This window comes from Miniopterus natalensis, chromosome 5 (assembly GCF_054644295.1).
Source record: "Miniopterus natalensis isolate mMinNat1 chromosome 5, mMinNat1.hap1, whole genome shotgun sequence".
NCBI classification, from domain to species: Eukaryota; Metazoa; Chordata; class Mammalia; order Chiroptera; family Miniopteridae; genus Miniopterus; species Miniopterus natalensis.
In genome coordinates, this window is record NC_142085.1 from 43,818,821 (window position 1) to 43,846,763 (window position 27,943).

General features: G+C 38.3%; 1 protein-coding gene across 1 annotated transcript in view; it reads right to left on the bottom strand.

Moving 5' to 3' along the window:
• Nucleotides 1-2,985: 2,985 nt before the first annotated feature.
• RNGTT (RNA guanylyltransferase and 5'-phosphatase) overlaps nt 2,986-27,943 on the bottom strand; it is a 181,442-nt gene continuing 156,484 nt past the window's right edge. Inside the window, exons 15-16 of the mRNA XM_016208121.2 lie at nt 7,027-7,150; nt 2,986-5,599 (exon numbers count right to left, since the gene is read on the bottom strand). Coding sequence (XP_016063607.1) covers nt 5,436-5,599; nt 7,027-7,150 — 288 coding nt within the window. The 3' untranslated portion in view covers nt 2,986-5,435. The remainder of the gene's footprint in view (nt 5,600-7,026; nt 7,151-27,943) is intronic.

Sequence of the window (27,943 nt, forward strand, 5' to 3'; positions counted from 1 at the left end):
AAGACATAATTAAAAACACTACTTTCCTCACACCTCCCTCAGAGTGTATCACAGGCACTTGCTTAAGATTCTTCCTGCCAAGAAGTTTCCCTCTGAAGCACTCGTTTTCAGTGCAAAAGGCAAGAATAGACAGGAGACTTCTAATCAGGATTAAATATAAGATGCATCAGAGACGGCCTCTGAAGAAACTCTTAAGAAATGTAACTGGTGCTTCTATTATGATGAGGCCAGAGTGACAAAACTGTTCATATATGGCTGAACCGAGGGAGACAACAGCAAACACATCTCGACTGAGTCTCGACAGCATGTACAAAAGGGCCCCTGAACTTCCTGCCCCAGTTACTACCGAGTGCCCGCTATTGCCAAGCCCTGTGCTATGGGTCACAGAGATGATACAGTCCCTTGTCTGGGGTAGGGGGTGAGGGTCACCAGGGGAGACCATCACAATACAGTGGGGGATTTAGGAGGGGATCTATGGCAGGAAGAGCTCCTTGATCCTGAGATTAAAGGAGGTAGGGGTTTCTGGGTACACAGAGCAGGCATTCTGGGAATAGCAAGGAGTCACACCACCACTCTATCACAAAGCAGGCTGAGGCCAAATGGCAGAGGGCCTTTAAAAAAAACAAAAATTTCCACCAATTTTAGAGAGAAGGGGGAGAGAGAGAGAAACATTGATTGGGTGCCTCCTGCACACACCCCAACAGGGGGCCCATTCTGCAACTTGGGCCACGTGCCCCAACCAGGACTGAACCGGCAGCCCTTCGGTGCACAGGATGATGCTCAGCCGACAAGCCACACAGGCCCGCTCGGAGGGCTTTGCTGTCATGGGCCAGGAGCTCTCACGGGGGAAGAACAAGAGCAGGCTTGCAGTATTGAAGGGTCATTCTGGTGGCAGTGACTGTCTGCCAACTTCAAAGTTGTGAAAACTGGTGACGCTCTTGGTCTGGTTTGTTGTCAAATTCTGTTTTTCTGTGTTGTATTTGGCTATGTTTATTTTGGTATCTCAAATAGCTGAGGGTTTCATTCTACTTGGGTATTTTTAAACATTCAAATCATTTCATTTTTCATCCATACACCTTAGACCACAAGAGCACAATATAATCAGGTATTGTGAGGTAATTTTACTGTGATCAACTCTGACTATAAAAATGACCTGCAGCTATGGAACCAGGGGCTGCTTCTTCCCTGAGGGTCTACCTGCCCCCTTCCCACTCAGAAGCCCCTCCCTTGAACCTTAGCTATGCAATGATCCCCCAAACTGGTCCATGACAAAGTTTTCACCAGTTTGGGATGAAATGTAGAAGCAAAGGATAGTGTAGCAAGTCTTTCATAAAACAAAATCTGTTCTATGTAAATCTGTCTTCTATCTTATGCCCTACTTGCTTTTCGGGTGTTAAGATTCCCTTTATTTTATGAAATGATGACAACAGAATTTTTGGTAAATACCCTTCCATAGCAAAACAGCTGGCAATCCCAGATCTGTGCACTCATTTTTGGAAATGTGAACTCTTCTGAGGCCCCTGCTCTGAGTGCCCAATGCCACCTTGCTCTTCATGCACAGTGGTCACCTGAAACCAGAGTCCGGTCGGGGGAGGGGCATACCCAGTTCACCAAGGCTGACACCTACCTGCCACAGGGGCAGAGTTGACAGCTAACTATGCAACAACCAGGATAATGTTGTCAAAGTGTATAATTTTACCACATATTTCATCCTAATTACAACTTTAGAATTTAGCATCTTAATGAAAATATTAAATTTCTTTTCATGGCTTCCGCATCACTCACATTTAAATATTGTTAATTAAGTAAAGGTCTTAAAAATGTATTTATTTCCCTGCTCCCAGTGTCATCTCCTTATTTTGGAAAGAGGTGTTTGATGTCTATTACCTATTAGTACCAAAGGAACAACTAAAATAGTCTGGGACCCTGGCACGGACACAGTCCTCCATGCAGGGGCTGGAACAAGCCTTTTGGAGAATGCTGTACAATTAACCAGGCCCTGGAGTCAGAAAGAACTTATGTTTGTGTCTCAGTGCACAACTTACTAGCTATGTTACCTTGGGCTACTTAACCCTCTGAGTGTCAGGTTCCTCAACTACAAAATGAGGTTAATAATGGTACCTACCTGCATAGAGTGGTATTTAGGACAGTCTTGGTGCTTGGTGAATATTCAGTAATGGTAACATTGCTATAATCGTGAATATAGGACACTTAAAAAGCACTGTCTTTTATACAAGAGTCATGTTATACCTGAAAAGGTTCCTGCTGATCATCTGGCCCAATCTTGGCATTTCATAGCTGGGGGAGGGGAGAAATGAGTTCCAGAGAAAACATTCCAGAGAAAACACAGAACCATTGAGAGTCAGAGCCTAGAGTTGGTCTCTGGGCCCAGCCCACAGTTTTCCCCACCACATTAGTTTTCTCCAACTGACAGTATTTGCTTCTTAACTTTCCAGGTTTTCTGACCAGAAAGAACTACACATGTAGTTCAAAATAGTGGTATCATTTAAACACTTAAAGATGGAAAATTGGATACCACAAAAATGCATAGTCACCAAAAAGTTGGTAGGTCATTACTTCATCATTTTAGAATACTTATTGCTGAGCATTCTAAAATAATAAAATGCATTAAAAATGGTGTAACAGAATGTCTACCCATACAATAGAGTGCTAAAATGAGTTGGATGAACAGATTATACTTAAAATCACAAAAGATGTGTTTTCCCCCACTCCCCTACACTCCAAAAACAAAACATGCAAATTATACCCCCCCCCACCAATCAAGTTTCTTGGTTTCTTGGGAAGAAAAACAGAGGATTTTCCAAGTCCTTATGCTAACCTTCAGAATGTGGCACAACCACGTAGGTTATGTCAGGCATGGGTAATAGCAGTAGGATCTGATGCCAGCAATAGAAGGGACATAAAAGCATCAGTGAAATAAAAGGATACAAAGGCATCATTACAAGTAACATAAAGCAGATACACTTTCTGTTATTTTCAGTCAGTAGTTTTATTACAATTTGCACTGACACACAATCAGAGAAGGAATGTCCTGACATTTTCTGAGCATTTCACAGAAAGCAAATGTAACCATCCAGGCAGTCGAGTCATCCACATCTTTCCAGACACAATGCAAAGCTTTTGTATGTGATAACTCAGAAAAGCAAAGTTTTTTTATTCTTGTCTACAAAACTTCAGTGTCAAAAAATTGTTATTGTGAAGGGAGCTGAGAAGGGAAATGTTTCATTCCTGATGTTCCAAATCCTGGCTCTGGATCCCTCCCCAACTTTCTAGATGACTTTTTATGATACTGCAGGTGGTAGTGTGTTCAGGGGGCAAAGGGGTCTACTTATAAGGCCAACTTTACTATATTACACTTCACTATAACTGAAAAGGAAGGAAAACTAAGGAATTTAACTGCTGGAAAATGCACAAAGGCAAGGAGAAAAATCTGGTTGTATTAAAAATGAGAGGCTCTTTTCACATAACTTATTTAAAAGGTTACAATTACCATAAACATTTAACTCCATTAAAGATCACTGGCAAAAGCTTGCTCTTATATCAGCAAAAGGGCCCTGCATTTACACAGGTCCAGGAGAAAGCAATATGCGGTGTGAAAAGAGCCACTAATCCTGGTGAAGGAGACATCAACTCCTTGGAGTTGCATCGGCAGTTTTTTAGATCCACTTTGTCCAGACACTATGGAACTTTGACAAATTTCCATCTTTCTACAGTCATGTGGAAGTCGGGTGTTTTCATCCCTTCAGTGCCCAAACACACAAAAATATTCTAGGAAAGAAACCCTAAAATGGCATTTTGGGTAAATTCACCATATATTACATAAGTTGGGGACAACAAAGGAAAACACCTGAGCATGACACTACTATTTCATATAGAAAAGCACTGCAGGAGAAAATTTTGTTTAAAAACATTTAAACTCAGGTGAATATAAATACATTTTTGGTTAATCTGTGCTATAACATGTATAAATCCTGTCAGATACTCAGTCTCCTAGGTAAGTAGCTTGGATTTTCATTTCCGACTGCATTAGTAGAAGAATATACACTGTTGCATATACTCACATATATATGCATAGACATGTATAAAATTCAGATCATGAAAAAATTTTTAAAATACACATACTTAAAACCTGTACCTCTAAAAATAAATACATTAGCCTCTAACAGGCTAATTCTCAATTCCTTCACAAACCAATCAGAACACAGTTTCTCAACAATGGCAGATGACCAATTAGCTGCTCTTTAAATCCATTATCTACCAGTAAATGTTTTAAAATTCAGACATACAACAGAAATAGCATTCCCAGAAGAAAATGTAGATAGAATTCTGGCTTTGAAAAGAAATGTCTTGGCCTTCTTGGTGTTCAGTTCCTATAGATGTCTGCTCTTTGCCTCTGCATTTACGTGGCAGTGGGAGATTTTCTCATGGCAGCATTCTCTCCCATTGCCATTACTTTCTAATCAAAGGAGTCAGTTGGCATTTCCTTTGCCATTCTGTTAGAGGGAACTAACACACACTACTTGTGTTTGATATCACTCCTATAATCACAGTGAGTTGTGTGTTTCAATGTAATTTACAATGTGCTGATACCACTGAGGTAAAGTAGTAGCCCTGGCATTTAAAAAAATGTCTCTTGGAAAACAACAGGTAAAGGATCTGGGGTATAGATCTAAGTCCTATGAAGAAACTCAAAACCCCTGCCAGAATGGACACCCTGGAGATCCGATACTGCAGTTCAGACAGCAGAAGCAGATGTAAGCACGCAAGTACACTTCCTTCAGAAAGGATGCAGTTCACAAAGAGAGCTTTACTTGTTTCCTTTTACATTTCCAAAAAGCTTCTTAAAATTATAAAGCCAGACCAAGTTGTTTAATATATACAATACTTAACAACCCTGTCATTTGTTTTTGAATACAAGAATCTCAGGAATGGAGAAAATCCATGATAAAGGATATGAAGAATGTTTGATGCCATTGCCTAAATGTTTTAAAAGGAAAATTTACCATAGCTGGAATACAACTTCTAAAAAATACAGTGTTCTGGGCGCTCACAGTTCCAGATTGCTAACTTTATAAATTAAAGGTAGGAGTTATCCATATATAAACAAGGCCTCTTTTTCATTGATTTCAATCTTGTTCAAACCTTTGGATATTTCAATCTTCAGATTCCACAAGGTAAGGCTGTGTTTATCAAATATAAATAAAATGTTTAAGTCCATGATGTATTTATTGTAGCACTAAGAAAACAATTGAGTCAAATATTTACAACCTGGCTACAATACTTTTCTTTAAAAAAAAAAAAATTCAAATGTGTATCAACATCAAACCACATTCTTTGTTGAATTTCTCTGGCTGCAAATGGGGCGACAGCATTTCTCCTCACTCATCTCTCAGTCCTGAAGTCGGAGGCAGGACTTAGGTCAAAGGGCGCGGTCTTTTGGGAGGTGGTGGAGGCATGAGCTCCGTGTCAGGGTCCAGATGATGCTTTCTTTTCTGTCCCTGAGAAGCTGCTGCACATCTGTCAATGAACTCAAACAGCATCTCCTTGGTGACAGGGTTTGAGATGCTGTTGCACACAGCTGTGGACAAAGGGAGACACGTGTCTCATGTGAGGGTTAATTAAGGCAGCAGCTCACCACTGGGAGATGGGAGGGGAGAGGTTCCCACCCCAGTATGCTAAACACCACCTTACTGGCTTAAGTGACATGCTCCAGATTAAACTATTCTCCTCCCTCCTCCGCCCCCAAAAGAATGTTTTTCCAGTGGCTTTTCTTTGCTCTGCTGTTAATTTTAAACCAAAACTTTAAGTACTTGGGTTACAAGTATGTATTCACTATGGTTTTCTATCCTCCAAACAGTTTTTTCAGGATTTTAATCTAGCACAGTGCAGCACACTATAGACCATATTCAACTAAGATTTCTACAGAAAATATGTGCTACAGTCCTTGTCTTTCTCAGAAAACAGTTCACACCGAGAAGCATAGTGTTCAGCATCAGCCACCGTTCCCACTGAATAGGTAGGTTTCACTGCAGCTGGAAGATAATATTATCTTATTTTAATAACTTGTTTGAAGTAAGGTATTGTAACAAAACTACTAATATATAAAGCATCTTTTCTTATGCGATCAAAATTTAGTACCAGTCCTTTTAATTTTATCTACCTATTCAGTTTTGAGGAGGGGCAGGGATGTGACACTGGCTTGATTATTCCGATTTTCAGAATTAACTCATCTGAACATATTTGATAACTCCAACAAGAACCTTTAAATGTATAAACAGTAACTTTGAGGCTGCAAAACCCAAACTGGCAATTTCTGTATTTTCTCATAAGCTTATCATAATCATCATCACCACTGACTGAGCACTCAAAAGTACACCTATTGATTGTATACTCTATTGACCTTTAATCTTAGTTTTCATCTGTTTTTTTCCAACTCCACTAAAAATGCAATCCAGAGCAACAATGCCACTACTAGTTTCCCTTACAGAGGCAATGAATTTGTGTTGTGCCCCATGAAAGAAACTTACTATTCTAAATTCCCAAAGCATTCATGTTGTACACAAAGAATACTCTAAAGGACAGCAGAGCAGGTTTTAGGGTGTGTTTTTTAATGGCTTTCATTTACTTTGCTCTCCATCATTTGTAAAGCTATTAGATTTTCCCCAGCTAATTTTGTCTTTTACCATCTGGCAAACAATGAATAGAAGAGAAATTATCATGGCTTTTGTTATTCAACAAATTCAACTTGTATACACCCTATCATCCTGCCCTTTAAACTTCCCTCCTGGTCCCATGGGCGCAAGCCCACAGGTCTATCTAAAGAGGAGAACCTACGAACGAACCGGAGCACCAGGGGACAGACCTGACTCAATCTGATCCCACAGAGCAGGATGGGGTCCAATGACTCTGCCCATCAAGCAGAACAACAGAGACAACACATTTTGGTTCTCACACCTTGACTTTTTTTTTTTAATGTAACCAGCACTGGTAGGTTGTCACACTCACCCATGGCAGTGTTGTAGGCATTGGGAAAACTCTTGTCTGTTCTCTGTCTCATGAAGACCCAGCTGTTGTTCTCAAATTTGCATTCTATAATTTTGTTGTCATACTGTTTTAGCTCTTTTGTCACCTGTTTTAAAAGAGAATTGAGGAAAATATTTAAATCATTTGAAAGGCTTTTTGCTTCCACTATGTGACAGACGCATTAGGAAATGCCAAAAACACCTCGGTCTCTTCACGCAGAGCTCTGTCATCGGAGGTGTCTAATCAAGCCTAAGGCTATGGGACGTACTCCCTTGTACACATACTCATTAATCAGACATTTTATAAATAGTTGTGAAAAACAGCTGTCAATATATAGCAATTAAAAGAAGCTAAGCAGAAACCAGCCACTTTGGGGCCAAAGGCAAATATGTTACCATAGGAATCAGCCTTCAATATTGTAGGTGTCCCTATGGCTTTCAGAAATTGAGTGTGTGGCTTACGGTTCATCAACTTTCAGAAAGGCCTCACCATCTAAATTCTCACATCAAAACCTAAGAAATGCCACTACTAGTTAAGAGAAAAAGTTACACATAAAAAGTAATATTAGAATCACATTCAGGCATTGTGCATCGTAAATCTCTTGCTTTTCAAGCAGTGATAATTAACCAAAAATCTAATCTTTAGGCTCTTTACCCTTTCCATCTCCAAACTAGTATGAATTTAGAGATGAAGCTCCTATTGATTTTAGTTGGTAGATTTTTGGCTACTTTACCTCAGATGATTAAACATGGATTACAACGTACTCCATCAAGGCTAACAAGTATCCATGGTAACTATAAAACCTCTTAAAAGATTTTTCATCAGGCTGTGAGGATGGTTTTCATAAATAGGAACCTAAGCTTATCTTTGCAGTTTTCAAATCCAATGCCAGTCATGGTAATATTTTAATTCTGTCCTCCTCTTTCTCAGCTAACAACTGTTCCTCACAATATGGTAGATTGCAGTCATTTAACTTCATTAGCATTATTTGAATCGCTCTCATTTCTCTAACCACATATTCACTACCACCTAGGACTATGAAGACAGGCAGATTTCAATTCACAGATGAGGCAGTGCGTGTCTCCATAAAAACTTTCAAATTGTATTCCTTTCCCCTTAATGAGCATTATATTTGATTGAAATATTTGCATTTTCAACAAAGCCAACAGGTCCAACACATTCAGTGGCTCTGAAACCAGACCTGCCCAAAAGAGTGATGTTCCACTTAACAAACTTGCTAAGTTAATTCTCAAATATTCATTGTTCTAGTCTCAGTTCTCCTCCAGCCCTTCCTAGGGATCCACTTCCTTTAATTTGATACATCATCTATATTCAAGTATTAGGCAACTCCAATGACACACTATTACTAAGTAGTTGGGTATCTACTTGGGCATGCATTAACAACCTGGAAAACAGAGCTTTCCAGAAAATGCATACACCTACGACTATACTAACCTAAACCTATTTCCATGTTCAAGAACAATACATTGTCCTTCAGTGATGATATCAGTGATATTGCCAAGATAGACACACTGCAAGGTATTCATTTGGTTAAATGGTAAAATATATTTAACTGATAAAAATAATATCTCCCATATGTGCACAAATTAAGACAGTTTTAACTAATGGTCAGATCAAGAGAATGATTGGCATACAGAGGAGCTTAATTTTAGTATCCAAATTCTAATTTGTTACTATGACAATAATCATCCTCAGCCTATTACATATTATTTATTAAAACAGGACCGTTAGGACTTCTGTAATAAATTCTGGTTATCCTGGTTTGAGTTAATAAGAAATTGAAAATAATAATAAAATATTTATAAATCAGGATTTTGCACCCATAATTACATTGAACTAATGATATCTTACTGTTGTTTTAAAAAAGAAGAGTAATATACAGTGTATTTTACATTGAAAAACCTTTCATGTGCCCATTTTATTTGAATCTACCAATAATCTGGGGGTAAGAGACAGTCTGATGAAACTGAATCTAATACCTCTGAAAATTTTAAATTAGCAGCTCAACAATAATACCTAGAATAAAGGGCCCAAAACAAAGGCAGGCAGAGTCACAGTTGCTGCACTGTTTTCACAGAATACTTTTTGTAACTTAGATGCTGAGTAACTACCAAGTCACAAAAGGCAAACCATCAGTGTTGGCTAAACTAACCTTTGTGGATCTTGAGAAAGAAAATACCTACTAAAAAGGGCTCCCAGTGGCTAACAGGGCTCAAATTAATAAACAAACAAACAAAACCCAGCCTAGTAGCCATTTCTACATAGGAGCCTTTCGTACAAACTGCACTTCAGGGAGAAGCCTGCATTGAACTGCCCACCTGTACTGTTTCCGCCATATGATTCAGCCTTCATAAAGGCGTTCCTGGAATCCTTTTTCAAACAATAAGACTGAGGCTTTCCCCTCCATCAGAGCTGCCCAGCCATATCTCCCATCAGCTTCTTCACTGACCAATCAGAGCAGCTCCTTTCTGACCAATCAGGACAATGCCTTTTTAACCAATCAAACTGTGAGAATTTGGAGTCCTCATTTGCATGAGGACAGACCAATCAGGGACCAGGGTGGGGATCTCTGTCTATATAAAGTCAGCTCCCCTCTGGCTCTGGGAGCACACCTTCCACTGCATTTTCATGGCTGTGTTGAAATACCAAAGATGGCTCTCTGAAGCAGAGGGGAGCATTTCATGAAGCAGAGTAAAGCAAACCAGCAAGAAACAGTAAAGGTGTCTAGCTCAGCAATTTTCAACCTTTTTCATCTTATGGCATACATAAACTAATTACTAAAATTCTGCAGCATACCAAAAATTATATTTTTTGCCGATCTGACCAAAAAAAGGTATAATTTTGATTGTTGTGTTGGCGCATGTCACTTTTTTATTTGACAATCTAAGCAGGGGTGGGGAACCTCTTTTCTGCCAAAGGCCATTTGGATATCTATAATATCATTTGTGGGCCATACCAAATTATCAACTCAAAAATTAGCTATGAAAAAAAACTAGATTTACTGAATTTCCAGTCTCACCTGAAGTTGCCTTGGCAGGGCCAGACCAAATGATTTCTTGGGCCATATATGCCAGACATTCCCCACCCCTGAATAAGGGAACAGAGGTCAGTGCCCCTGATTAAATAATCACGTACTGCATGTTTTAAAAATTCCTGAGGCACACTGGTTGAAAATTGCTCATCTAGCTGGAGAAGGGCCTAGCCCCAGGGCCACCTGCCGTCCATGCTGTTTTCACAGCCATGCTGTATCAAAGCTGTTTTGCATTAATAAAGTTTCCTTCTTCACTGCACCCCGAACTGGGGATTCCTATTGGTGCCAACAACCATCGGTTGACACTTGCTCTAGAACTTACTGCCCTTGCTTTGTGCCAGCTGTTTTCTTAGCAAGAGCTCATCTTTCTTTTAGAGAAACTGCACAAAGGCTTGAGGGAAGGGGGGGATTTCTCTGAACTAATTTGCTCTAGAGACACTTTAATAAATATTCTTAGAATCGGAAAGCCATCAGTGAGTTGTTTCGGGTTTTTTTTTTACTTTCAATTTTGAAATAATTTTAGATTTACAGAAAAGTTGTAAAGATAGTATAGAGAGTTCTAGTATTCCAGTCACCCTAATGTTCATATTCTACATATCATGGTACGTTTATCAGCTCTAAGAAATTAACATTGGTACAACACAATTAACTAAACTTAAGATTTTATTCAGACTTCATCAGTTTTTCCACTAATGTCTTTATTTGTTCAAAAATCCAATCCAAGAAACCTCACTGCATTTAGTTGTCGTGTCTCCATGTTCTCTTCTGACCAGTGATAGTTTTTCAGACTTTCCTTGACATTCTTGAAGAGTACTAGTCAGATGTTTTGTAGGATGTTGCTCAATTTGGGCTTTTCTGATGTTTTCTTATGATTATACTGAGGTTATGGATTTTGGGGGAAATACAAGAGAAGTGAAGTGCCCTTCTCACTGCATAATGCCTGGGGGTATATAGTATCAACATGATTTATTACTGGTGATGTTCACCCTGACCACTTGATTAGGATGGTGTCCGCCAGGTTTCTCTACTGTAAAGTGACCACTTTTCTCCTGTCCATACTCTACTGGTTAGTTACAAGTCACCAAGTCAAGCCCCACTCAACCATAAGGGAAGTAAGCTCTATTTCCTGGAAGGAAGGGTATCAAAGAATTTGTAGACATTTACTAAAACCACCACAGAAATTAAGTTTCTTGAGAGAGATATTTTAAGGCTATACAAATACCATTTCTCCTTAAAGTTTCACTCATTAAGTTGAGCATTCATCTGTGAATCCTGCCTGCAGCAACCACTACTGTGGTGTTCTAATGGAATATTCTACTTTCTCCATTCCTTCTACATTTATTATCTAGACTTTCTGTAGGGAAGACTGTCTCTTCTCCTTCATTTATTTATTTGCTTATTTATATCAGTATGGACTCATGGATATTTATTTTATTCTTTAGTTTATAATAAAATACTATTTTCATTTATTTTGTTGTCAAATTGTTCTAGTTTTGGCCACTGGGAGCTCTCTCTTGGGTTGACTCCTGTGTCCTTCTAACTTGCTTCCACTTTTACTTACAAAATAAATATATTTTTAGCATTTACTTCCTGGCAATACAGGATACTCCTCCTGGCTCATCTTGTATTTTCTCTGCTCCAGCCCTGGAGTCCTCTAACAGAATTTTACAGGAATAAAATTACTCTTTAATAGTCCACTAAGAAAGTATTGGCACTACTTGTTTTAATCAGAATTTTAAATTATTTTTAAGAGAAAGAGGGGGAGAGAGAAAGAAAAGGAATGAGAGTGAGAGTAGAGGGAGGGAGGGAGGGAGGGAAGGAGGGGAGGGAGGGAAGGGGGGGGAGGGAGAATAACAATGAAACTCTAAATATATGTTTGTACTTAGAGGTTTCCACCCCATCTTTTGTGAACCGCTCTCTGGAGCTAAGCAAGGCTGGCCATTTTTCCTTTTCTGAAGTTATAATTTTACTTTTTGATAATTCAAGTTCTACCTCATTGTGTGACAGAAGGTAGATTTTTAAAAATGTATCTCAAGTAGATGAACTCAAACAAAAATCTTATTTTTATGTAAATAACTTCAATTCCTAGTACTTACCAAGGCACAAGTATATGTTGGACACCATGTAAATTACTAGTTGGAAGGAGTTCACAGTTATATGAAAATCCTTTAGATGACATTGTATCTTTATAAAGCTGAGTACTTGGCAGTTATTGTGATAAAAACCAAGTATCACAAAGATCAGTGTGGTACAGTAAATGAGACTGGTGGTGTAGGATCTGATCCCAAGGTCTGAGAAGTTATGCAGTCCTCAACATGTGCTCAATTGTTAGGACATAAACACAAAGTTGATTGGATCTATCCACTTCATAAATGGAACCTGTTAGGTATTTCTTGTGGTTTAGAGGTGCCGTGCATAAGGCAAAATCAAAAAAGTTTGACAACCTCTGCCCTAAATTCTTTTCATTCATCCTTTCCCAGCTCCTAGTCTCTAAATTCACACAGCCTTCTAGCATTGAGTAGAAGCCAGAGTAGGGAAGAACTCTGCTTGAGGTACAGAAAACAGAACTGGTAGAGAATGAGAACTTCAAGTTAATTTCCTTTCTTTGATCTAGGCCACAAAATATGTACTCCTCATTGACCTCCGCAGTATCAGTACAGCACCCAGGCCAGGGAAGATCGTCAGGGAGAATGTTGGCTGAATTCAAGAGAATCTCGAGCCTCTATCAACTAGTTTACTTGCTGATGGTTTGGTAAGTCAAGTAAGCTAGTACTATCTCTGGCCTTTCTCTGTCTCCTTCCTCCTTTCCACACACCCCCCCCCCAACAAAACAAAAGATTTAAATATCTTAAATATCCTCAGTTTGTCTTTGAATAAACACAATGCATCTGTCCTCTCTATTTCTGGTGCCAGGTCGATATGATGCCATGACCAGCCTCTGCTACCATGGTATTGAAGGCAGCATATCCCCTCCAACGTGAAGAAGCAGTAGAGGAAAGGGAAGGAAAAGGGAGGATTCAGGTCCTCATCCCTTATCAATCATGTCTAGAACTGTATGGTTCATCTTTATATAAGCAAATATCAATAACTTACTGAGCACTTAGTATGTGCAAAGCATTATAAATTCAGGATCTACACATATAATCTCATTTCATTTGCACCACAATCTTATGCGGTAGGAATTATATTGCTGCCCTTCAATAGGCATGGAGATTAAAGCTCAGAGTAGTCAAACATCTCACTGAGTCACAGACCTAGAAAATGAACAAAGCCAAGCCCCGAATATAGGATGTCTGAAGGCCTGAGGTGAAAATGTTCTTAAGATATGAAAGGAACCAAAACTAATGTTCTGTAGAAGCCCCTGAAAGAGGAACCACATAAGCCTGACTCATTCTAAATTCTTTCCCTTAAACCCTTTTATATCACATGTATAGAGCCTAGATGTCTATTTGACAACTTTATTTGAATGTTCCACGGACTTCTCAAACCCAACATTCAAAACTCACTCTTCATTGTCCCCTAAATCTATTTCTTCTCTTCTCTACCTCAGTAAATGGGAACTCCATTCACCCAGTTTCTCATGACAAAACCCTTGGTGTCTGGCCTATCCCTTCCCCTTTTATTTTCCCTCATATTCAGTGAGGGAAATATATTCTGAATGTGTCTGTCTGTCCCCTCTCCTATTGCCGCTATCCCAGTCCAAGCCATCACTGTCTCTCAGATCCCTGCAGCAGTCTCCACATGAGTCTCCTCTACATTTTCCCCATCCTATCAATTCAAAGTCTAGGACTCTGGGAATCAAAAACCTGTGTTCTCCTTTCCCTGGCCCAGCGGGCATGGCTCAGCGGTTGAACATCAACCTAGGAGGCAGGAGATCGCAGTTGGATTCCTGGTCAGGAGGTTGCTGGCTTGATCCCCAGTCTGGGGCCTGCAGGAGGCAGCTGATCAATGAGGACTCTCTCATCATTGATGTCTCTCTCTATCACTCGCTCTCTCTCTCTCCCCTCCCCCCCACCCTTCGTCTCTCTGAAGTCAATAAAGATATATTACCAAAAAAAACCCCAAAAACCTGTGTTCTTCTTTCCCTAAGAATGTAGGCTCTAAGTTGAAAAATATAAAAGGAGGCAAAAGTAGACGACATTTGCAGATGCTTTTACTTCTTGTGTAACAAACTGTAATTTAAGTCATTATTTCCAAGGATTACATTCCACTTGGGAGGGTCAGTGGGTGGAAGATGAAGTGATATGTAATGATGAAAGGCAGAAGTGCAAAACATACTGGCTTGAAGCACGATGTCTATCAAGTTTCTTTTTCTCCGCTTTCCAAATGCACACCAGTCCGACCTGCATCATCTCTGCTGTTTGCTATTCTAGTTGCAGCAAAACCACAAATCAGAGCAAATTGCAGAATTTCTCAATCATTAAGGATTTACAATAGGTTAATTTTAAAATGGGCTGCACTTCACAGCTGCAAAGCTTTTGTCTGATTTCTAGACTAAATGAGAAGTCATTATCGAATTGAATGATCTTCCCATGGGCATGACTTGCAAAAGGAAAAGGCCATGTGGACAAAACAGGTAGCTCTGCCAGGTAGGGTGAGGTAATGATAATGGCTTACTAGACTGTCAAACGATGGCAGACTGTCTGTTTAGTAGCGAGCGTGATGAGAATTACAAGCAGATCATGGATTCAGTGCATGCCTGGGATAACAAAAATGATACACAATCAAGGAAAGCTTTACAATCTACCATTAACATGGGGAGCAGGTTAATGTGTAATATGCACATCTAACACTTGTTTTTCTTTCTAAATGGTTTTAAGTGTGATAATAGACTTCCCTGATTTGCTTGTTTTTTAAGATGTCTTTGCCACAACCAATGCAAATAAATCAGTCATAAAGTATATCTGTCAGATTCAATTTGATATATGGTCTACCTACGTCTGGCAGTAACAAACACCTATCTTAAAATCATTTCAATGATCACTAAATAGCCAGCTTAATGAAGTTCACAATATACTGAATCTAATGTTTGAGCTGGGCAATTCATTACGATGTCAATGCATAGTTCAAATTTACCTCAGTGAGTCCTTCATTTACTTTCCAAGGACCTGCTAACAATCTGAACCCAATAATGTTAATTTTTTAATTTCTTTAGCCATGTGTCCAGTTATATATAACTTTATCTCCTTCCTCTCACCCATTTTAAACCCAACTATTCAACTATGCCTCTTTTAGAGACCTCAAGAAAACCGTCTTCTAGATAGATCTACATGGCATATGGCAATAAACCGAATTCTACAATAAGTGAAGCTTTCTTTCCTGCTCGGCCTACCACTTAAAACACCAACACAATGCTGAAGCTCTTCCCTTTTGATCAACAACTCTACAAGATGACTCAGTTTGCTCTAGCAGCCCTAACAGGCACCAAAGCCCCCAGACCCATACACCTTTGAATCATTAGATTAGGTACACAGAACTCCTTGGTTTAGTGCTAAAGCTCTTGTGGTGACTAGAACCCATAAGAGCAAACAAAGCTTCCCAGGATTCCTTTCTCACAAGTCTGTACCTCAGGTCAATGCAGGCTCCCACTGTCATCTTCTAACCAGAGTAGCAGTAACCGGCCTTTGGCATGTCCAATGGGCCATTTAGTCATTCTTTTACTCTTTGCCATGTACAATGCATTCTATTTTTAGATAGCCTTTCTCAACAACTATATTTCTTCCTCTTTGAGAAAGAAATCCTGGAGTTATTGACAGAGGCTTTACATAAATACAGAGTGATAATAACACTGCTCAGAACCCTAGGAGATCCTATTTTGTGTCTCCATGTACTATTTGAATGACATTCACAATGGGGTTTATTTAAATCTGCCTCATCAGCTCCAGATATTGGGGATATCAAAAAACATTCAAAAGATATTGAAAGTTTGAAAATGATTATAATAAATTATCTGCATCAAGTTTCACACTCCCTAAATACCTTCCTCAAAAATATTTTTTTCCCAAAACACATCACAATTACCTTTCATAAAATCCAGTATTTTGGAGCTCATAGAAAACTTGGAGCTCATTGAATCAAATACTTCTATTCTGAAATATTCAAGTGGTAAAGTGCATCACCCCTTATCTTTATTAATTAGTGTATCTTTATATGTGAACATTTATGCATTGAGGGGGTATACAACCAGGGGGAAGTAGCAAATTCATTATTTTGGTGACTTGTACTCAAAACTAACAGTTTTCCCCCCAAGATATTTATTTTCATCAGAGATACTTAACTTTAAAATTACTAAGATTTTCTTTTTCCTTCACGGGGAACAGAAGAGGAGAGAACTAACATTTATCAACTACCTGCCATGTAGCCAGCACTGTGCAGGGCACTTTTATGTACATTATGCTCTTTATAATAATGAGGAAATTAAGGATCAAAGTATTTAATTCTTTCACGGTTGTGTTTGGATCTAGAGCTCTACATCACACTGCCTCTTGGTAATATCTAGGAAATTCAATATACTAGAGGAAAAGGAAAATTTTATTACTGTTCACTCTGAATCAAAAAATTACTAAATAGTTAAACCAAAGAGCTAATGGAGTATGCTTTGTAGTCACCATAAACTAAAAGAGACATGTGGACTCTAGTAGGTCACATTCAGTTTAACATAACATAATCTTCTAAAACAGAAATGATAAAAAATACTGGCTGCATGTGAAAAAAATAAACAGACCAAAAAAAAAACCCCCAAAAAACACCACGCCCAAAAAACGCAAACCACCAGCCTCAGGTGCCACGGGTTTGCTAATGCTAGTCTAAAAAAAGAGGTCTAGAGAGAAGTTTGGAGCAACAAATGGGAGAAACCTCAAGAGCTGCAGGAGAAGACAAAGGAAATTCTAAGTGTCCTAAGCCAGGCCTGTGAATGGAGATAAAGAGCTTTTCAGTTGAGTAATAGTCAACAAAGAAAGACCCAGTGATGATTAGAGCTGTTTAATTTTTTAGTAGGCGCTAGCAATTTATAAGTCTTTTCTGTTCTGGCAAGTGGCTTATCTGATTTTATATCCAAACTCGAAGGGGGGAAAAACGGGGGGGGGGGGGGGAATTTTTGCAAAGAATTATGCATATATATAACATGAAAAAAAAGGCTATTATCTAAAGATTTCTATATTCAGAATATCTGATTACCCAATCTTTGAGAGATCAGAATTATCATGGTTCCCAACTCCTGGAGATTTCACTGGAAACCAGATTAAATTTCTCATTTAGTTTCCTCCCTTGCCCACCCCCCTCACTCCCTTAGGTTACTGTCCTGTCTTGGGTAAGGATAATGGGAATGTCCCCTAGTGGGAATAAAGAACAAGAAACAGAATTACATGGGCAAAACAATCCCCATATCTTTGGATGTTCACCACTCAACTGCTCCTATCAAACCTTCAGAGGGTCTATCCTGAATAAGGTGGCTGTGGTTACCTATCAGGAAGGAAATTATTTTCTAGACTGTAGTGCTAAACTACTTGGAATTAAAAGTCTGAGGATAAATAAAGTAGGTGGCTTTATATCTTCCCTCTAAAAAGTAGCACAATCTTGGTGCTTAACAAAAATAACGTATCAGGTAAGTGGTATGCTTGGCAGGAATGCTTTTAAATCATCAGTATTTTATGAGACATTTTCACACGAGTGTGCCTCCCTCTAATGTTTAAAAGTCAGCTCAGTTCCATGACAATTAGAAATCAGTGTGAGTCTTTGAAGAGTGCTTCTCCCACCAATGCCATGCAGTCTGTGCCTTTGCCAACTCTTAGGCCACTACACCTGCGACCCTGAGCTCCCGTAGCTTCCACTATGGTCACTGGTGTGCCAGCAGCACACTTGCTTTGTGAGGGTCTCCTCTAGCCCAATGGCAATGCAGGAAGGAAGTTTGCTTTGGGGGTTTATTTAAAATTGGAGAACACTATGGAGTGTTGGAAAGTAACAAGCTGAGAACACTGTAGCGTCTGCTTTGTTTGCCAGCTGCCACAGAAGACCTGGTGATCACCTCCTGGTACTCTGTGCCCAGAGGCTCCAAATTATCACTGCTTTTAACTGTCTTGCCACCACATTTCAGATGTTACCACTATCATTTCCATTTTTACTTTGGGAATATTCCAGGAACAATAGTCCTTCAAATCCTACCATCTAATTGGTGCTAAATTTACGTGTAGTCATGCTTTCCCAACTTGGGTGTTAAGTGGATATTCTAGCCCTTTTCTGTCCTTAGGAAAGGGAAGGGGGTAAGTCCCTGAGTTAACTATCGCACAGCCTGGAGTTTCACTAGCACACGAAAGCTGTGTCGCCCCACTCCAGAGCCTGCTGGTGGCAGAGCAAACAGCTGGATTTAACCCCAAATTAAACCATGAAATATGAACTCCAAGTTACACAGGCTGGCAATGGTTAGGCAAGTTAGGGGAAGTGGCAGAGTGAACATTTGAGACTTTTTTTTAATCTGACATGAAAAAAGGAAAAGTAGCTCATTCTTAGTTGCATTTCCTTTTGCTGGTTTTGTTTTTTATCGACATGTTTTTTTTGTGCTTAAATAACTTTTTAGAAACCAAAACCCAACAGTGAGAACAATTATGTTGATAATGCCAGAAAATTTGTTTGCTTTGTTAAATTGAGCTTCAAAAGCACTTCAATTGAACATACATTTGTGATCACAAGTAATGCCTATTTTTATATTCATTTACAATGTTTACTTTATTACAGCTTATTATAAATGTGAGTCTGAAATGCAGCACCATGACTGCTCAATTTCCAGGCCACAATTTTATGATAATCATATGAAATGTATTCATGTGTCAACAGAACTGCCTAACAATGTCCAAATGGGGTTGTTTGCAGCTCTGCATTTCCGAAGGCCGAACAGTTCTATGCTCCATAACATTATGAAACTGCTACAAACAGAACTCTTTGAAAATTTTGACTTAGTTTATAACATGTACTATTTTGCTACACTTACTCAGTTTAATTGCTATCTCAGAATACAGGTGAGCTCCTACAAGAAAACTGATCCTAAATACCCAAACATATGAATGGGATAAACGAACTCATGACTTTATTTTATGGTTGGATTTATCTTTTTTATTCCAAGGGAATGAGACTGGAGAATCCCTCTGTACTTGATGTTCCTACTGCATGTGTAAATACCTGGAAAACACCTTCCATCACCCTGGCACCTCACAAAATAGTATGCAAACACACATGCAGATTCAGTAACAGAAAAGCACAATGGATCTAGAGGTGCCCCTCACTCTTAAGTACTGGTTTCTCTGTAGCTCTCATGAGGAGGCTGCCCTGGCAGGCAAACCCACTCACCCACCTCTTCCACAGTCCCTTTGGCACAACATGCTGGCAGAGAAATGCTGATGCTTGATTTAATAATTTCAGGTGACATTTTTCTCTAGAGAACTGAGCCCATTTTGTCAGCTCCTGAAATATCACATGATATATTGTTTTAGTGTATAATTCCTTCCTCTTACCTTAGATGATAAGCTCCTTGAACAAACAAAACAAGGGCCCTTGTTTTGTTCACTGCTACATCTCACTGAACATATACTAGCACATACACTAGGTACTCAATGAATATATGCTGAAAAATAAAACTTTAGTGAACATTATACAAAGAAATTATAAGAATCATATCAGACTTCCCAACATTCCAGCATTACTAAATGGCTTTCCTTGCCTAGACTGACTAGGCTCCCTTGCTCCACATCTTCGTACTTATTCTTCCCTCTGAATGGCAAGCAGGTCATCTTCTCTTCCCGGCTGGCCAGCCACTTCTCTTTACCAGGGTCACTTTCTCTGGGAGGCCCTCTCTAACCCCACAGATTCTTGTCCTTCTTTGGGACACTCTCATAGTACCTACTGTTCCCTTATCTTAGAAAGATGGCCTATTGAACCATCTCCAGCTTGACAATAAAGCTCAATCAATATGGACTTTAATAGAGCGTGTAGCACATAGTATTAAAATTAAAATTTTCACATGCATATATATGTAAAGTTATGTACTTTGAGCCTAAAAACCAAACCAAACCAAACCAAAACAGAATAAGCCCCACCTAGTTACATAGTCATATGGGCAATTAGTAGTTAAATCAACCATTGCTTTCTGAGTAGAAGTCCCTTTAAACCACACTGCCGCATAAATTAGGCTCCTCCTGCCTTTGTGGGTGTGGGTATGATCTCTAGTCAAAGAGGAAAAAGGATTGGGGAGAAGTGAAGGGGGAATAGGGAGGAGAAAGAAAGCAACTAAACCATCTACCAAGCATTTTTATGTCAGATGGGAAGCAAACATGCAAAATGGCTAAGGCATCCTACTGCATAATATTCACTATAAACCAAGAATTTTCTGCTTCTGAAAATATGAAAGATAATGACTTATCCACCCAGCATTTATCAATATTGTTCACGGTAAGAAAAAGAGATAAAAGTGCCATTCCCTTCTGCATCAGTGTCCAAGTAGGACAGGCACTGTAAATACACAAATTTTAAATAAGTAATTCATTTACATAGTTCCACTGATAGGAACTCAAAAGTCTTTATAAACATTAGCCCTTCACAGTCTTGCAAGACAGTTGTGCAAAATTCCTATTTTAGTGACTTGGATCCTGTAAATAAAAATAAATACACAATAGGTTTCTACCTTCCTGTCTGCCGCTCTAAAATGAGCCTACATTTCCTTCTTAAACAATCTTCTGTATATTTTCCACAAGAAATCTTAAGAAATATCTCCATCAAAATTTCCTACCAAATCTGCAAAACGAAGAATTGGCAAATTGTCTCAAGAAATATGACTTGCCAAATCAGTTCAAAGTGGCCTCAATAAAAATATTCAATAGGACTGCACAAAGCTGAAAGGCTACAGACCAAGAAAAGACATATGACATGCCACTGAGAGTCTGCCCTGAGTGTACAAAGGGTTGGCTGCAAGTCTCTAATAATTTATCACTTTATTAATGATCCAACAGATGACTTAATGAGTAGCCTACTAATAAGATGCAAATTCAAATTTGGAGGTTCTTTTGAATACCCATTAGGGAAAGTAATATAACAAAACAACTTTAGAGGAGGTATTTTTGCAGGGGAAAAAACCTGCAGAAAATAAAATATAACTTGGAAAAACATAAAAGATTAACTCCTGATAAATATTTAATATGTAAGGGAAATGGAAAGCTATAATCACCATGGAGAGAGAAATGACAGTATACAGATTATCAGAACAAGAATTAAAATGAGACATTCTGTTATATTTATATATTATTGTTATTAATAGTTCTCACCCTTTTAAGGGGGGGAGCACATATTACTGTAGCAAGGGTAAAATTTTAGTAAAGACACTTGAAGGAAAAAAACAATGTATTACTGACAGATGTAGAACTGGGGTTAAGTTTGAGTAGTGGTTTGCTGGCTCACTCTTTTTTCCATCCTTTCTCTCTTTATTCACCTAGAAAACTACAAAATGCCTAGATAAAATAACGGGGAAGAAATCAACACAGAAGCAACAAATTCCTTTGTATTTGTTTTCTGTGTCTGAGGAATGAATGGACTTACAAGTACATCTGTATGTATATGATGCAATTGTATATAATGTATGCTTTTTTTTTTTCAGGTTTCAATACTAAATCCAGAGCGAGTGGAAGCATGGAGAAAGTAGAGAGAGGAGTAAATCAAACCTTCCAGCTGAGGTCAGGATCAGAACAGAAAACTTGTCTCTCATTTTTGAACCTCCCAAGGCTTAGAAAGACAAACCCTCAACACAGAAAAGGACAGAACTTAGGAACAGAATCCTAAGTTCTTGACGGTCAATTCTGTAGTCTTTCCTCTATATCGTACTGTCCAACATATACTCAGCATTTGGATGTATGTGACTATTTTTATTTATAGCCTCCAGATCTGTTGATAAAGGACTTGTGGTTTCTAGTACCTACTCTAATATCTAAAAGTGCATCATAGATTCAACCCTCTCCTGCTCTTTGGCACAGAAATAGGGGCACATTCTACTTTTTAAGAGATATTGGTCATTTATACAATATATATTTCTTTAGCTCATACTATTGTGCAGTCATGTTTTCATGAATTGAAAAGGTCTCCTCTACCACCAAGGAGGGGAGGTAGGTTAGAAGTGTATTAGTATCAGAAAGAAAACAGTCACAATTCTTTTATGGTCAGGGCCACCTCTGTCCTGCCGAATGAGGAGGAAGGCCTCATTTAACCTCTCTCTCTGATACACACATTTGTTGACTATCTTGGAGTGAATCTAGTCTTTTAGGAAGCTGGTATGGTTGCAGCCTCTTACAGACCTAACTTATTCTTAATTCTGTTCTATGAGAAAGGCTGTTTTAGAGTAGTTTCGATTTATTATTGCTAATTAATATATCATGCTTTGGTAAACCAGATCAAATTTATGAGGAGAAGCAGATCATGTTATTATGGAGTCCCAGAGAGTATTTACAAAATTCAGGCAGACAGTCACTGAAGGTTTCACATTCCCTCCTCCACTCCACCGATCTTACTGCACACGTAACCGGAATAAAATTCTCAAAGCATTTACTATTTTGACTCTGAATGTTTTCACCTTTGTTTCATAAACCCTTAAAAGTCAAATAATCACAAACAACTATATTTTAGTTTTGGTTTAAAAAATTTTTTAAAAATAGGATCTTGGACGTGATTTAATAAAAAACTACATTTTTAGTTTTTTTTAAAAACTGTTTTAAGGCAAAGATAAAAACCCTGAATCTCACACCCAACATATCTTCCTCCCACATACTACACTACTTTTTACTTCACATATAATTACACAGCATACAATTTAAAGATAATTCAGTATAGCATCTTCCTCATTTACTAGATTGCTGAGACAACTTAGGAAAGAATACTATAAGAGAATATAAAGAACTCTGGAGTAGGTAGAGCTGGGTCCTGACTCAAGTGTTTTTAATACACATGTGTTGCACTGCGTGCTACACAGTCGTGAGGCTCTATGCTGCGCTGGTCTATATTATGCAGCTTTTAAGATATGTAACCTGGAGCACAAGTCTTGAATCTGCCAGATGGTTGCTGCTGGGACTGAGTGTGTTAACCTATCTAAACCATTTGGTACACATCGGGGAGGGCAACTCTGTTAGTCCCCTTTCCTGTTTTTTCCTGGGGTTATTCTGTGCTCAATTTATGTAGAAAACTATGATAATGTATTACATAAACAGAAGAATTTTTCTTCCATTCCATTTCCTTCAACTTCCATTTTAAACAAGAAAATAAAACTAAAGTGAAGAAACTAAACCCTATGTAATTCATTCTTATTCAATATAGCTTTAACATAAAACTATTAATGGTAGTAAATCAAGGCAAATAATAGACTATTTGGTTTATTTTCATTCCATTCTATTCTTTGTCGACCTAAATTGGCAAAGGCTAGCTATTTCATGAAGTTATTTATGCATTAAGACCAAAGTAAAACCTGGCGCTGAAACAAAATACCTTGGGCTCAAAATGTCTCCATAAGCTGGAACCCTGTGTCACAGACATGAACTCCTCAGCCAGCATGCCCATGTATCAGCTGGATAAAGTCCTAGGGAGCCGAAGTCCTTATAACAAATATTTTTTAAATTGTGATTTTAGTTATTTGCTCACTTAGTTTCCCATGTCACAATTTCTCATATGAAAGAAAAATGTAAAAAGAAAGTATATCTGAAGATCCTAATGATCTGGATCCGAAGGTGATAAAAGAATAAAGCCTCTATTTGTAATGGCTTATTTAAGCCCTGGGGGAGGGTGGTGGGGTAGAATGAAACACCATTTTAAAAAATGACACTTATAAGCCTGGCATTGTGTTAGGTGCTTTATCCATATTATTTACATATACAATTTTTCTAAGAAGCAGGTATCATCATTCCCATTTTATAGATAAAAAACAAGGTACATCCACTAAGGTACATAAAGTGGAAGAGAATCCCACCAGGTCTGTCTAGTTCTAAAGTCTATCCTAAGGTTTAGGGATTAGTTTGTTTTTCATTTGAATGGCAAATCTTCCTCATGCATTTTAATAGATTCATGAAAAAATTTCCATAAAGATTTCTACAAACTAATTATGAAAGTTAGTCCCACACCCCATAAAGGGCATAAATATGTCTCACACACCAGCCTGCCACATTTCTCACAATTAAATCTAAGCAAAAAAAGCACAAGAACCAAAACAAACTAAAAAAACTGAAGGGTTCTATTCTTTTGGATAAGATACACTTTTTCTCTCATCTGCCAAATTCCTCTATTGGTTGCATAGCATGAGCAATTTTCTCACAGGAAATCTCATATTTATAGCAAGCTAATTACTCTCTAGAAGTGACTGTCATATGTATATGGATGGTTTCAGGATTCAATTTTGTCAAAAGCTGGAAAATGAATTTATGCATCATCCCATACAAGCCTTATATTTTAAGAGATTAAAAGCCACTGCAAAGACCTATTATCAGGAAATTTCTGAAAACTACCCTTAACTAAACAATCCATTAACCTACTTTTTGGATGGATGATATAATCTACAAGACAGTTTATTTGCTATGATAAATTCAATATTCCACCCAACTGTGAAGAAAATATCTATCTATTAAAAAGGACAGTTTTATGTTTTCAAGTTTAGACAAAAAAAAAAACCTTACATCTTAATCATGAATGTACTGCATTAAAACATAAAGCCAAAAGATTCCAGCAAATAAAATGCTCACTAATTTTATTTTCTTTTAGTAAATCAGATATATGGGTATTATTGGCTCAGAGGTTTACACTGGTTTCTACCAGTTAAGCAGAGGCACTTTCCCATCTTTACAGATGTTTTTAATACATGCTTTTCTCAAAGCTACAATATGCTATTTACTACACAATAACAGTTTTCTCTCAGGAGAGAAATGTAAGCAACATTTTGAAAACTTCAATTTGTTGAAGTTTCTGTGAGCTCATTTTGTACCAGCATAAGAGAATTATGCTACTTTTGCTACTGTCAAGCAAAAAAATCTTTTAAAGTGATTACCAATTTTGATTCTCACTCTTCATTTTTTCCACTTGAATATGGTAATATAGTTTAAAAATGATGCCCAAGATGTCACTTTACTACAGCAAAATATTAAAAGAGACATTTGGTGGAATCAACATATGGTGCATCCCTGAAGAATACGAGGAACTTTTTTTTCTTCTTCTAGAGAAGGTGACACCTATTTCTTAATATTGAGTCTCCCTAAAGTGTGTGATATTATTATAAGAATGTCTCCAGCAGTTATAAGGCTCTTGTATAAGCAACCCTAGAAAGTTTAATAGGTTTCCAAGACTACTCGATAACACACAGAGCACCTACTATTCATATACTTCAGTCTATGAGATACACGCTTTCTCACTTCAAACACGGATAGTTTCAGTGGCAAGTAAAGATATACAGAGGCAAAATCTTAGAAGGTAAATGAGAATACTTGGCATATTTGCCAAGTAGTGACACAAATCATATACCACTCCCAGAAAGAAAAGATTGCTCCTTCCCAGAAATTGGTTCATACCTTGTTTACAGTTATTTCTGTATTATTCTTTGCTTTTTTGCTGTTTGTATATATATCTTAAGTTCCTGGAAAGATTTTATATTTTTATTTTTGAATCCCACCGCAGCGCTAAAAAACACCTAGTACTTGGTACATGCTCAGTAAATGTTTGAACACCTGAATAAATGAATGATTGATGATGATAAAGTTAATAAAGACAGCAGCCACACTCAGGGCCAAGCACTGTTTGTTCTAAGTGCTTCACATGTATTAGCTAATTTACCATTACCTTCTCTTGGTATCTCCATTTTACAAATGAGGAAACTGAAGACACAGAGAACAAACAGCTTGCACCCACTACCTAACTCCTTCATGCCCTTCCATTCTTGGCCTAAGAAGTAAGTGACTTCACATAAGAAGTGACTTCACTAGGAAGGTCTTCCTTGACCAATTAAACACAGCTAGCTACCCTCTCCATTCATCCAAATAACTCCTTCATTTCTCCTATCATCACAGCCATCACTCCTGAAGAACTTATTCGATCAGCAGAACTATATGTTATACAGTAAGCCCGACGAAGGCAGGGGCTATCTCAGTCTGATTCACTACTCTAATCCCAGTCCCTATCAAGGTACGTGGTACATAATGGGGCTTAATGAATATAAGCTTAATGACTGAATGATGCACAACATATGGCAGGTATTCATTAAGTGTTCATTTAAGAAATAAGTAACAAAAATGAATGAATCTGAAGTGATATTGGAATAATCAATGTAATTGCCCAGTAGGCATTTGAAAATGCAAAACAGATTTAAGGGAAAAATAAGGATTAGAGGTAAAGATTTGAGAATCATCTATAGACAATTATTCCACAGTTATAAGCAACTATGACACAACTTTGACATTATGGTTGACTCATTTCTGAATATAGGTTATTTATATATTCAGGAGAATTCAACATCATATTTAAGTTGTAAGCCCCCAAAATAAAAATTCAGAAAGGGTCCTCATTAATTGTAGGGTAGATGAAACCACTCCCTAAGAGTTTCCTCTTATAATATATTGCTTTTATGAGAGTGCCTGGAATCTGCCATTTGCAAGTTTCTAGTTGGGTAGAAGAGCTCTCAGCTTATACTAAATTTACAGTGTGTTCTCTTTTTTTATTGATTTTAAAGAGAGAAAGAAAGGGGGGAGAGAGAGAAACATCAATTTGTTGTTCCATTTATTTATGCATTCATTGGTTGCTTCTTGTGTACGCCCGGAGAGGGGAATCAAACTCGTAACCTTAGTGTATTGGGACGATGCTCCAACCGAGCTACACGGCCAGGGCTACAGTGTTTTCTTGAAGATGACCCTGGTGAAGCTGCAATATACTGCCACCATGATTATATACCACAAGCAGTCACACATTAGAGCTGAGCTCTATGCTGTAGACACAGAGCTAAGCCTATCTAAGTTTGCAGATGAACTTAAAAGAGGAGTATGGATGAAAAACCACACTGTCCTTTGACTGCTCGACAGAGAAAAACTCCTGTGAGGGGCTGACTGACAGGGTACAAGGCAGAACTGGTTCAGTCATTGTGCTCAAGAAACTTAAAGATATGCAAGTGCAAGCTAAATTGGAAAAAGGATTTTAAGTTTCAAACCTTTTTTACCTCACCTGGTATGGCCGTGAGTAGCAGTGACAGAGACATCAGCTACCGCCAGAGCAAAGAAAGGGAGACCCCGAGTAGAGGCTCACTGAAGAAAACAAACCAGTGCAGATGAAAACACACTTTCTGAGCATAAGTGCGGGTGCTCTTGCCTTTCGTGCTGCATCGCACACACCCAGCGCGTAAGCAGAAACACAGGCTCACAAGAGCAATGTTTGTAATTAAAGAAATAAAGGTTTAATCTGAAGGCCCTTTCAACAAACAAAAACTCTGCTGCTGGTGTAGTATTGCCTTAAGGAAAACACAGAAGAATTAGCACCCTCTCATTTAAAAAAAAAGGAAAGAAAAGAAATGAACTGGAAAGAAAAAATAGAAAGGTCGTGTCAGCGAGTTAAAGTGCTGTGTTTTTCCAGGAGCATGTAGCAGCAGCACCTTAGGCCCACTGGTCTAAGTTTATGGATATATAATGGGTACAAATTAAGGATATGGACTTAACATGTTTATTTGCTTTAAGTCAGCAACATTTACACAAAACAGTGTTATAAAAACAGAGAGACTGGACTTAGAGAGTCAAAAACCTGGGGAGCAATTCCAAATGGATCATTTATTGGCTGCACAATCATGGGCTAGATACTGAGCCTCTCTGT